The following is a 13,267-nucleotide window of genomic DNA, read 5'->3' as shown; positions in this document are numbered from 1 at the left end:
AGAGGAGAAGGGGACAGGGGATGAGATGATTGGATGGCATCATGAGGACATGAGTTTGAGTAAACTCTGGGAGTTGGTAATGGATAGAGAGGCCTGGCATGCTGCAGTCCATGGGGTTGCAGAGTCGGACACAACTGAGCCACTGAACTGAACTGAGAAAAAAAAAGACAAATGAACTTACTTACAAACAGAGACTCACAGACTTAGTAAACAAACCTATGTTTCCTGGGGGAAAGTGATAGTTAGGGAGTTTGGGATAGTCGTGTACTTACTGCTATATTTCAAATAGATAACCAGCAAGGACCTATTTATAGCACATGGAACTCTGCTCAATGTCATGTGGCATTCTGGATGGGAGGGAAGTTTGGGGGAGAACGGATACATGTATATGGCTGAGTCCCTTCACTATTCACCTGAAAACTATCACATTGTTGTTAATTGGTTATACCCTAATACAAAATAAAAAATTAAAAAAACAAAAAACTGTGAACTCTAGATATTTAAGAGATCTAATCTTAATTTTGAGCAGCTCATTCATTTAAAAAGAGGAAAGATTGAAATATACATTAATAACAAAGCAAAAATATGAAAAAAAGTCATCACAAATCTCTGGTTCTTGCTTTCTCTCCCTCTCTATATGTTCATCTCTTCTATATATAGTATGAGAAGGCTGAAAAGGACATCCTTTTAAACCTATTTTTTTAATGGCACATTATCTGCTTTAGGAAATTTAAAAGCCAAGGGTCCAGCTTTCCCACCCCTGGCTGTTTAGGCATTCGTATATCCATCAAATATTTACTGGCCTCCAGATACATGCCAGGTAATGTTCTGAGGGTTGAGGACATAGTGTTAAAAAAGATAAAGATCTCTGCCATTATGGGACATAATAAACAAGAACCTAAATAAAATATATGGAGCTAGTGTCTGATGATAATTACTAGGGAGAAAAAGTTAGGAAGGGAGAATGAGAATCGCTGGGAGGGCGATCATGATTTAAAATAAGGTGTGTAAGGAGGGTAAACATCATATTTAGTCAAGACTTGAAGGAAGTGATACAGTGACCCATAGCTCGATCTGTGGGAGGAATAGAGCTCCTCTTGGGAGGAGCCCGAGAGTGCTGGCAAGGTTCATGGACTGGGTGGGCCACTGGGGTGGGAACAGCATGAGTGAGGCAGAAGCGGGAGGACATGAGACGCGGGAGGACATGAGACGCGGGAGGTGTGAGGGGTTGATATAGCTTGTTGTTTTCAAGGGCTTTGGCCTTATTCTGAGTGAGCTGGCAAATCATTGGAGGGATTTGCTCAGAGAGGCGACATGTTCCGATGTGCGTGGCTATTGTGTTGAGAATAGATTTGGGGGCAAGAGAGAAAGCAGAGAGGCCAGTTAGAAGACTTGCGATAGTTCAGGTGATGGGGACTGAGGCCATAGTGATAAGGGAGAAGCAGTCTGATTCCAAATGTGTCCTCTAGGGGGCGCCAATAGGATTCTCTGATGGATGGAATGTGGGGCATGAGGAAGAGGCTGAAGTGACTGCGCGGGTTTTGGTTCAAGCATCTGGAAGGAAGGAGGTGTACTTGCTTCTGTGAGGAAGACTGTGGAAGGAGCAGGTGGCTGGGGGTGATTAGGAATTGGATTCTGGAGACGGCACATTCAAGAAGCTTATTAGATGTCCAGTTGGAGATGTTAAATAGGCAGCTGGAGTTCAGAGGAGTCAAGCGGGTTGGAGAGAGTCATGTTGGGTTCCTCAGTGTGTATGTTACTAAAGATGCCAGACTCCAGGAAAATCTCGGGCGTTGAGAGTGGATGGGGAAGAGAAGAGGTCTGAGCATGGAGCCCTGGGCCACTCAAGTGATCAGAGCTCAGGTAACAAGGAGGAATCAGCAGAAATTGAGACGGTATGGCCAGTAGGGTGGGAGGACCACGGCTATAATGCTCTGTAAGGCAAAGGGGATATTTCGCAGACAGAGGAGTGACTGCCTACATCAGATACTACTACTGGTTGACTAATGAGGCCTGAGTCCTCGGTGACCTTGACAGTCATGTTTTGGTGGCGCAGAGAATGGAAAAACAAGAATTAGAGACATGTGTAGACAACTCTAGATGTTTTTCTGTGAAAGGGGAAAGAAGATGAGAACCAAAAGTGGGATTGGAGAGTTTTCTTTTTGGAGAAGGCAATGGCACCCCACTCCAGTACTCTTGCCTGGAAAATCCCATGGACAGAGGAGCCTGGTAGGCTGCAGTCCATGGGGTCGCTAAGAGTCGGACACGACTGAGCGACTTCACTTTCACTTTTCACTTTCATGCATTGGAGAAGGAAATGGCAACCCACTCCAGTGTTCTTGCCTGGAGAATCCCAGGGACGGGGGAGCCTGGTGGGCTGCCGTCTCTGGGGTCGCAGAGTCGGACACGACTGAAGCGACTTAGCAGCAGCAGCAGCAGCAGTGTTCCATATGACACCGATGGGAATGATCCAGGAGAAAGGGAAGTGTGATGACAAGGAGAGGATGAAGAAGATCACGTCCTTGAGGGGTCAGAAAGCATGAGTGCAGGGGTAGCCTTGGGTCAGGGTGCACGTGGAGTCACTTCATAAGCAGGAGGGAAGACAGGTGCGATGCCAGTATTGGTGTGCTTGTGGAGGGGTGGGGTGGTCTCTTCTGATGCTTCTGTTTTAAAAGAAAGAGGAAGCAGGGTCACTGGTGCAGAGTGATGACAAGGAGGAGGTGTAAGAGGGCTGGGCAGAAAGGAGAAGATATGGAGAGCTGGTGTGTTCAGAGGAAGGAGAGCGAAGACCCAGGGAGCTGAGATGGAGTGGATGACAGCACTGGACCCCTTTGAGGCTGTGACATGAGCTTGGCGTGAGACCAGCCTCTGGTTTGCTCTTTTTAAGCTGCATTGGATGTGATGGGACAGAGCTGGGTTTAAACCTAGGTTGGGTTGGCCAGAAATACAGTGCAGCAAGAGAGGGCCCAGGGAACTTACAAGTGGGGGAGGGCAAAGGGGCGAAATATAAACTAGCTAGGATGTAAATTATGATTATGCAACGCGTATGATTTCTGTCAAGAATGAGGGCAATTGGAAGAGGATTTCCCTGTGGGATGTGGGATAAAAAGGGGACAAAAGTCACTGAGCAGCCAGTCAGCTGGGTTTACCAGGGGTTAGGAAGGTCACTGGCTCTGCTTCTCACCAGTGTGCTTAAGGAGAACCAGCCATAGAAATCACCTGGAACTTGGAGGGAGGAAGAAATTACAGCTGAGAGTTCTTAGGGAAAGTTGAGTGTGGTAAGACTTAGGTCCTGTTTGGTGGTCAGTTGCTAGTTCTTCAAAAATTTTTTAAACTCTGATTTCTGCTTTTGTTGTTTTAGAGGTTATCTGCTTGTGTTTTATCATCTGTTCTTTTTTATTTTAACAGCTTTTTTTTTTTGAGATAATCCACATATGTACAAGCCCCTATTTAAAGTGTGCAATTTAGTGGTTGTTAGTTTATTAACAGAGTTGTGTACTCATCACTCATCGTCAGTTTCAGAATGTTTTCATTATTCCAAAAAGAAATAATATACTCCAAGAGCAATTGTCTCCCATTTTCTCTCAACCATTAGTCCTACTCTTTGTCTCCATGGGTTTGCTTATTCTGGACATTTCATGTAAATGAAATCATGAAATATGTGGTCTTCTGTGATTAACTTCTTTCATTTAGCATAACATTTTCAAGGTTTATCCATGTGGTTGCCTCTGTCAGTTCTTCACTGCTTTTTATTATCAAATAATGTGCCACTGTTTGCGTGTATCACATTTTCTTTATTCATTGATAGACATTTGGATGGTTTCTACTTTGGGGCTTTTATGAATAATGCTGCTATGAACATTCATGTATGAGTTTTTGTGTGGACATAAGTTTTCATTTTTCTTGGAGGAGAATTCCTGGGTCGTATGGTAACTCTCTGTTTAATCTTTTGAGGAGCTGCCACCCTGGTTTTTGAAGTGACTGCAATACTTTACATTTCTACCAGAAGTGAACGAGGGTTCTGGTTTCTCTGCATCTTCATGAACACTTTTTATTATCTGACTTTTTGGTTATGGGCATCCTAGTGGTGTGAAATGTTCTTTCATTGTGGTTTCTATTTGCATTTCCTTGATGGCTAATGATGTTGAGCATCTCTTTATGTGCTTATTAGCCATTTGTATAACTTCTCTTGAGGAAGGTCTATTTTAATCCATGGTTCATTTTTATTGAGTTGTCTTCTGATTTTTGGACTGTATGAGTTTTCTATATATTCTGTTTACAAATCCTTTACCAGATACACACAGGCATATATTTTCTCCTGTTCTGTGAATTATCATTTTCTTGGTGGTGTGTTTTGAAGTATCCTGTTGTTCTTTGTTTTCAAAAGGTTTCAGCTTTAAAATTATGTAAGGAATACATGTACACAATGAAAAATTATAAAACTTTAAGTGATACACAAAATAAAAGAAGTAAAACATTTGTAATTTTATCATTCACAGATAACTGCTGTGAACATTTGGGGTTTGATCTTTTAACTAAAAAGAATTCTCATTATTCAGTTTTTAACCTTTTGTAAAACTCATCATCAGTTGTGAATAACTTTTCATGTCAGTGAACATTTTTACAACATCATTTTTTGTTGTTGTACAACATTTAATCACATGGATGTACAACTTAACCCCAAAATCTCCTTATTGTCAGATGCTTAAATTGCTTTTCCCTGTTATCAGTGTAGTAAGTCTTTATACTTTATCTCCCTTCTTTGGATAGATTTCTAGAATTGGAGTGAGGGATCACAGTGTATGCACATTTTTAGGGCTATAGAAGCATGCAGCCCGGTTGCCTTCTAGGGAGATTGTGGCCAGCTATGCTCCTGCAGGCAGGGAGAGAGCCAGTCCTCGGCCAGAAGCTAACCTGCTCCACATAAAACAAGCAATACTGTTGTTGGTAACACTATGTGCTAGGCACTGTCTAAGCACTTTATGCATATGACTCATTATTCCTCACAATAACTCTATCAGATTTGTACTAGTATTTTTCCATTTTACAGATGAGACCTTTGAGGCACCAAGAAGTTTTGTCCAAGGTCGCACAATTAGGGGTGACAGGATTTGAACACTGTGAGAGCCAGACTCCTTTCTGGAAGAAAGCCTGGTACTGTTAAGTACAATGCTGGCTGTTGCTTGAAGATAGTCTTTGTAATGCAAAGAAAGTTCCCTTTTATTCTTAAATCATGAGAGTTTCATTTAGAAATAACTGAAGAATTTAACAACGTCTCACATCCCCTTCTTTTTTGCCTATTGTAGATCAGAGATTGGCAAAGTTTGTCTTAAATGGCCAGATAGTAAATATTTTAGGTTTGGGGTCATAGGGTCTCCATTACAGCTACTCAGCTCTGCTGTTGTAGTTCAGAGGCAGCTACAGGCAATGTGTAAATGACAAAGCCAGGTGGCTGGCTGCTGGGCCATAGTTTGCAAATTTCTGTTATAGATGATCATTAGGGTTTTCTCTCTTTGCTTATTCATACTGAGTCACTCCTGCCTTCTGGAATTATCCAGCCTGACCAAGCCAGATATACTGCTACAATCTACTCATTAGTATTTTTATCTAGGATACTTACCTCGTGATTCAGGAATAGGACTGATGTGTGGGTGTGTGTGTCCTGGTCAGCCTTCACAAAATGAATGGGGGAAACTCATCTTTTTTCTGTGCTGTGCAGTGATCATTTTTTCTTTGAAAGACTGATAGAAACTGCCTGCAAAGAAACCGCCTTGGTCTGAAGTCTTGGAGGTAGTTCTCTGAGATCTCTTCCACTTTCAGAAAGTTATCGCTTCATATTTCCTATTACATTTGAATCAATTTTGGCGCTTTGTATATTTTTTAGAAAGTTACCTACTTCATCTAGATTTTCCAAGGTTTTTCCACTGATTTGAGTGTAGCAAATCTCTTAATATTTTTATTCTCTCCATAATATCTTATTTGATCTTATTCCTAATGGTGTACCTACTTTTTAACATTAGATTTAATAAATAATCTAATGTTTATTTTATTGGTCTTTTTGAAAGTTTGCTTTGGGATTTGATTATCAGTTACAATATTCTCCATCATTCTACTCACCATTTTCAAATTTTAATCTTCCTTTGATTTTCCTTTTTCTAACTTTTAAAATTATCAGATTATTTATTTTCATTCTTTTTGTATACGAGCAAGAATATTTAAGACTGAATTTTCCTTTGAGTACAGACTTAGCTACTAAATTTTAAGGCATAGCCCTCTTACTCTTGGTATTTTCTAAGGACCTGTGATTTTAGTTTTGTTTTTTTGTTTGACTCAGAAAAGTTTTAAGAATACATTTTTAAATTTCTAAAAGGTTGGGATTTTTGAGTTTCTCATTCATTTCTAGTTTTATTATTACATTGAGATCAGAGAGTGTGACTGATAATGGATTTATTCCTTGGACTTTATTGACATTTGCTTTGTGGCTTTTAATTTTTTTGAAGTGCTCCAATGGTACTGGACAAGAAGGTATAAGTTCCGTTTTTAGAATACGTGGTGTTTGTCTATTTAAATGACACTGTTAATCATATTACTCAGATTCTCTGTTTCCATATTCTTCTTTTAAAAAATTTACTTGGTTTTTCGAGACTGAGGGAAATGTAATAACTTTCCCACAACTATTGTGTTGCTGTCATTTCTTCGTACAAAACACACTGGTTGTTGTCTGTTTATGCCTGACTCTGAGCCTGAGTCATAAAGGCAAATTTTGAAGTATCTGATCTTGGGAAGGAAGGATAGACTTAGGAGGAAGCAAACAGCTCACGTGAATTCCATTCTAATCATTCCTACCTCTGTGTACATGTTTGCCGTGTGTTAGCGTGTGTACTTTGTGGTGTGGGGGGTATATGTGCATTTCAGCATATATATGTCTCTTGGGCATGAGTGTGTAAATATGTTCTTTCCTGTGTCAGTGATTGTATGAGTTTGATATGTGTGTCTGTTTGTGTTTATTCATCCCTCACATCTTTTATTCAAATTGGACTTAAAACATCAGGACTGGTGTCTGTCTTGCTGGCTTTTTTGAGAGTGGTTAAAACCCTGAAAGCTCTGCTACTCTGTATCTTAACTCATCTGAACCTCTTTTCCCCTCTCTGGCTGCAGAAGATCCTTCTGGTAAGTTGGTCAGACAGAGACTCAGTAGACTCAGCGTCGCTCTGGCGTCCACTAGTGTTTTGTGTCTGGGTACCACATTCTGGCCACACAGACGATGTTAGGGCCATATTTCCAGAATGCGTCGAAACTCTGAGAACCTCACTTCACCCTCTCCCCACTGTACCTGTTCAGGTTCCATTGGCCTGCCTCCAGCTTGAGTCACCCTTAATAACCTAGAGCTGGATGGGCTAGGCATTGGTTTAAAGGGAGCACCAGCATCCCCAGAAACTCATGATGGAATTCAGTTCATTTTGTAGAATCAGAGCAGGCTCCTGGGAGATCCCTTAGTTGACCGCCTCATACAGGGGAGAAAAGCAGGCCCCAGCATGGGCTTTCCTGACACCTTGTCCAGTGCCCTTCCCGTGGTACTGGGTGAGCTTTACTGGTACCAACAGCACAGACCCAGGGCCTGGCCTGGGTGGGATTTTGGTGGCGGTCCAGGGAGAGTGACGATCCCACCTTCAGGGAACTTGCTGACTCCCTGTGCAACGGGACACCTGGACAGGACACAGCTGGAGCATTCTAGACACAAGAGCCAAGAGGGCCTGCAGACATGCCACGTGCAGGAGGAGTTAAAAATGGGGTGGCGCCAGTGTGTGCCCCAACATACCCGCCCACCTCTCCCCACAAATACAGACATGTGAAGGGGCAGAGAATGTGTTGTCCCAACTTCCTTTCTTCTCACCTCGTTTCCCCCATCTACCACTGTGTATCTTTTTAATAGTGGGCACGTAGCATTTATTGAATTTCAGGGGCTCTGCCCTGATTTGACCTTAGGGGAGGCTAAGTTCTGATTTTGGAAGCTTTTATTTTTTGCTGGAGTCTGGAGGTTGGGGATCAGAATAGTTCTTTGGTGTCTTAAGTTTTCCTGGGTCTACTGTAATTTTTTAATAAATAATATTTTACTGACATTTCCTCCCAAGGAGTTATCCAACATATGGTCTGAGTTTAGCCTCAGTATACTCCTGGAATGCAGGGGGGACTGTGATGAAGAGCCCACTTCACAGAAAGGAAAAGGAAGGCCCCAGGAGCTTAACAGAAGCACATAGTAAAGGTGGGGCAGAGCCAGGGCGAGAGCCTCTGCGTCTCAACACCAAGCAGGTGTGAAGACCTTTTTCCTGACTGTGCAGTCGGCCCCTAAAGAGGCAGGGAATTCCAGTTCTTTGCTCTTCTGAACTCACCCAGCAGGAGAGATTTGTGGTCCAGGCCAGCCCATCAGCCTTGCTTGGTGTTCATCCAGAAGAACCTTGCTTGGCAAGTTCTGTTTCTGAAACTGTTTCTTGTTTTCTACCCACTCAGGAGGAGGAGTTCATTGATTGGTGGAGCAAATTCTTTGCTTCCATTGGGGAGAGCGAAAAGTGTGGGTCCTACCTAGAGAAGGACTTTGACACTCTAAAGGTAAGCCCTCTCCTCAATGTCCTCTTCAGTCCAGTGGTCCCTGGGCACCAGGAGTTGCAACCAAAAGATAATATACATCTATACATATATGTTTATGGGTGACAAGATGCCTGGGATCTGCTTAACTTTCTTAAATGCTTAAGAAAAGTAAGGATGAGTTATTTAGATGATGTGGGTTGCCCTCTGATAGATTTTAAAAATATTAAAAATGATCAAAATTGCAAAATATTGAATTATTAAAGCTTGAAGATGAGTACTCAGGGGTTTGTTATACCCCTGGGGTTTGTTATTCCATCTCTTTTAAAGTTATTTGAACATTTTTTATTATAAAAATTTTCCATGAAAATGAAAAGGAAAGTCAATGTGAGAATGTGAGACTATACCTCTGACTCCCCCACCTCTGCAATTGGGATAGAAATTACCCAGCACATATAAAAATATGGTAAACTCTGTTTCTGTGGAAAAAAAAAACCCCAGAGCCTCAAGAACAACACAAAACCAGGAGTGAGTCAGCCAAATTCTGGTATTTTGAGGAAATTCCACAAATATGGTTATACTTTTTAAAAGCAGACTCCTATTAAAAAAGATAACCAGAGGTGACTCAAAACTGCTCCTTGAAGAAAGTTATACAGTGTCCTGGAAGAGGTTTCCAGGTAAAATTCAGGATGCTCAGTTACACTGAATTTCAGAGAGATAATGAATAATAGTTTATTCGAATCTGAAAAAAAATATTGAATTCAAAATTCAAATTTAACTGAGTGTCCTGTATTTTCACTTGCTAAGCCTGGCAGCCTTTCCTAGAGAACAAGAGGGGCAAAGGTTGTCAGACACGCGAGAAAACCCCAAGGAGCTCCCTAAAGGGGACTGGATGAAGGGAGCTTGAGGGTCATTGAAGTGGTGGGTGGTCACTCTGGAAGGCCATCTCACAGGGTGGCAAGGGCTGTCTCTGGCACACTGGAGGCCCCTGTGTGATTGTACCTGGAGACCTGGAGGGGCAGAGATGAGCCTCAGGGCACCAGCGGTCAGAAGGCTCAGGCCTTCCCAGGCCGCAAGTCCTTTGTTGACTTGGTAGGTAGGTGTATGAGGCTGGGCAAAGAGACAGAACTATTTATGTACCAGGAAGAAGGCCCGACACATTAAGTCTGGCATGTGGTCCTGTGGCCTTGCCAAAAGAATGAGAAAAGCCATGTAAGAATGAGGACTCCTGCCAGGGTGGCCCATGGCCCAGGCACCCTCACGGGTTCCTTAGACGCCGGATGCTGAACTGGCACCCAGCCCACCTCTCTGAGGAGAGAGATCTCTGGCAGTTTCCAAGTGAAAATGGGTTCTTTAAAAACAAAATGCGTTCAACCTGTTTCTGGGGAGGAAGCAGACCTGGAAGAGACACTGATCCTTTAGGGATTGTTAACCACCACCACCAACATGGGTCTTTGAAAAATAGCGTTGTAGCATTATGGAGAGAATGGAGTACACAATGGGTAAGGGAAACAAATCATATCTTGGAAATCACTTATCATAGAGGGGAAAAGACAACTATGGTCTCGATAGGGAAAGATAGAAAACGAAAGATACAGCAAGAAGGCATAGAAGAAACTAAATCATATAAAAACACAACAGACAAAGAATAAATGCTAGTTTTCCTATAAATAAAAATGGGCCACACTCTTTTACTAAGTGATTAGGACTCTTAGACTACAGCGAAAGTAAAATTTCCTTATGCTACCTTTCAAAGACACTTCTAAGGCAATACAATTTAGAATGGCTAAAAAAGCAAATGTTTCGGCAAACAAAATAAGTGCAAAGAAAGGGGAAACAAATTGAAACTAAAGTCAAAAGCAAAGGAAGCAAAATGGAGTGTTTTGTATAAATAAAAGATGTACATCTTAGTGCAAAAATTCCAAACGTTAATGTATGGAACAGTAAAGCTTAGAAATCCTTAAAGCAAAAGTGGATAGGAATATATAAATTAATAAATGTGAAAGTATGAAATTGCAGAAATTAAAGTTGCAGTGGGATTTTAATGTACCTTTTTCTTAGATGAAATAGGCAATCAATAAATAAGGAAATGAAAGATATGAATAACAAGGCAAACACTTTCTAAGCTACATCGAGTAGCTTTAAAATAGAGAATAAAAATAATTAAAAATTAGAAAATACATTTTTCCTAATGCTCAGAGAACACTTACAAAACTTGATCACATATTAGTTTAGTAATAAGTTACCCCAAACAGAAATCATACAAGGCAGATTTAAATGCACTAAAATGAGAAATTAATAACAAAAGTTTAAACAAAAAGACCAACCACTTGGAAATTTAAAAAATATTTTATTGGGACTTCCAGTATGAACATGCCTGCATAAGTCAGCGTTTTTCCCTTTTTCTCTTGGAAATCATTCAAACCCACAAACTTCATTTTCAGTAAAAGTTGGAAACAAATAAAACCCGCAGACTCCAAAATACATGTAAGAGCTGTCCAAAGGCAACTGAGATTGGGTAAAAGCCACTCGGCTGTAAATGAAGAGAAGATGCACGAAAATGATGAAAGGTCACGGTGGTAGCAGACTTCAGAAACCCTCATGCTTCCTAATGAAAGAATGCTGATAATTACTTAAGACAGACTTTGTGGACTCATGGGGACTTATTATCTGTTCTCTTTACTTTTGTGTGTGCTTGAAACTTTTCATGACAGTTAAAAATATAAAACATAAAAATTATATTCTTTGTTCACAATAATGGACATGGGAAATTTGGAGACAGGTTCAGGCTGGTGGCAAAAGCCTCTTAGATCTGGTTTGGTTCAGAGAAATAAAGAAGGTGGAGTTACACAAGAATCACATGGATGAGCCATATTTATAGGGAGCAGCCTGCCTCTGTTGTGGGAACTAAGGAAATAACTGGTCAAGAAAATTCAACCCATTTAGTGACAAGTAATAAGAAAAGAAATAGTACAGAATTATTTTAAAAATCTAAGGAAAAAAGGAAAGAAACTGTAAAACAAAACTTAAGCAAAAGAAGAGGATATATACCCACCAGAAAAGGTTCTCCAAGGAGCCGATGAGATGAAAGACTTCGCTGTGAACTTTTTAGAAACAGGGCAGTGTGAATGCAAACAGAAATGAAAGAACTCAAGGGATGAGGAGATGAGAAGAGGTGAAACGTGAGCAAGTAGGATCCAGGAAAGAAGAAGAAAACTTGAAATTGGAAGGAGCATGGGGCAGAATGGCCATGTTGGAAAACACAGGAAGGGACGCAGGGGACAGAATGAAACGGAAGTAAGTAATTATAAAAGGATGCCGAGAAAGTGACAGATATTAGTAGTCAGGGAAAGGATATCCAACATTTGCATAATTGGAGTCTCTGAGGAGGACAGCCAAAACAATGAAATTAAGCAAACAGTTAATAGTTTAATAAAACTTCACCAGAACTGAAAGAATACTTGAATCTGCACATTAGAAGTTCTGCTATGTCAGAACGTCAGAAAAGATTGACCCAGATTGGTCAACTCTGGGACATATTTCCAGTGTAGTTACTGAACTTTAGAGATAAAGAAAAAAAATCCTTTGAATAGCCATATCTTCTCCCTCCATAAAAATTTAAATACTTAAGAAAAGGAAATAAATCAAAGTGGCTTCACTTTCTCTATGGCATTTAATTCTCAAAGACGTCAAAGCACCATGTGTAAGATCATCAGGAAAATAAAAGGTGACCCAGAGGTTTGACATTCAGGCAAGCTGCCCTTCATGCATAATGGCTAGACACACAGGTATACACACTGAGGAGCCAGGTAGCATGGCTCCCAGGAGCCTGTTTCGAGGGGCTCCTAGGGGATGAATTGGAATAAAGGATGAAAGAGGATGGGACAGAGAGTCAGGACACTGATAGTCGTATTATAGACATAAGGAGAATTGACAGATATTATTTAAAACTACACGAAATGTGGAAATAACCGAAATGTCCATTGACTGATGAATGGATAAACGAAATATGATATATACATACAATGGAATATTATTCAGCCTTAAAAAGGAAGGAAATTCTGACACGTGCTACAACATGGGTGAGTCTCTAAGGCATTGGTTAAGTGAAATGAGCTAGTTGCAAAAGGACAAGCATTGTATAATCCCACTCTAGAATACCAGAGTAATTATTAGTAAAAGAATTATTAGCCTGATTGAACCTGGTGGCTTGAAAATAGAGACACCCCTATGGCACATTTACACAACTGGCATATATACACTACTGCGTATAAAATAGATGACTAATGAGAACCTACTGTCTAGCATAGGGAACTCCACTCATTATTCTGTGGTGACCTAAACGGGAGGGAAATCTAAAAACGAGGGGATATTTGTATAACTGATTCACTTTGCTGCACAGCAGAAACTAACACAATGTTGTAAAGCAATTATACTCCATAAAATGAATAAAAGCAATAAAAACTGACCATGTAATAAGCCATAAGGAAAATCGTAACAAAGTTAAAATATGGAAGTACCACTGACAATGTTTTCTGATTATAAGGCCCTAAAATTAGAAATTAATAACAAGCTCAAAAGTAAAAAAAAAAACTTCTATCTGAAAAATTAAAAAGAAAGCAACTCTCTCCTAACAATTCTTGGTGAAAGAGAATATATTGAAAAAAACTGTGGAATATTTGGG

The 13,267-nt window shown here is 40.6% G+C and overlaps 1 protein-coding gene across 23 annotated transcripts in view; it reads left to right on the top strand.

The window, feature by feature from the left end:
- DYSF (dysferlin) overlaps positions 1-13,267 on the top strand; it is a 225,932-nt gene that overhangs the window by 181,086 nt on the left and 31,579 nt on the right. For all 23 annotated transcript variants that reach the window (XM_018055066.1, XM_018055062.1, XM_018055052.1 and 20 more), the window contains one exon: positions 8,509-8,607. In XM_018055066.1, the coding sequence (XP_017910555.1) occupies positions 8,509-8,607 (99 nt within the window). The remainder of the gene's footprint in view (positions 1-8,508; positions 8,608-13,267) is intronic.

The sequence above is a fragment of the Capra hircus genome, chromosome 11, assembly GCF_001704415.2.
Source record: "Capra hircus breed San Clemente chromosome 11, ASM170441v1, whole genome shotgun sequence".
NCBI classification, from domain to species: domain Eukaryota; kingdom Metazoa; phylum Chordata; class Mammalia; order Artiodactyla; family Bovidae; genus Capra; species Capra hircus.
Note: the sequence above shows the minus strand (reverse complement) of the source record. Positions and strands in the feature narration are given on the sequence as shown.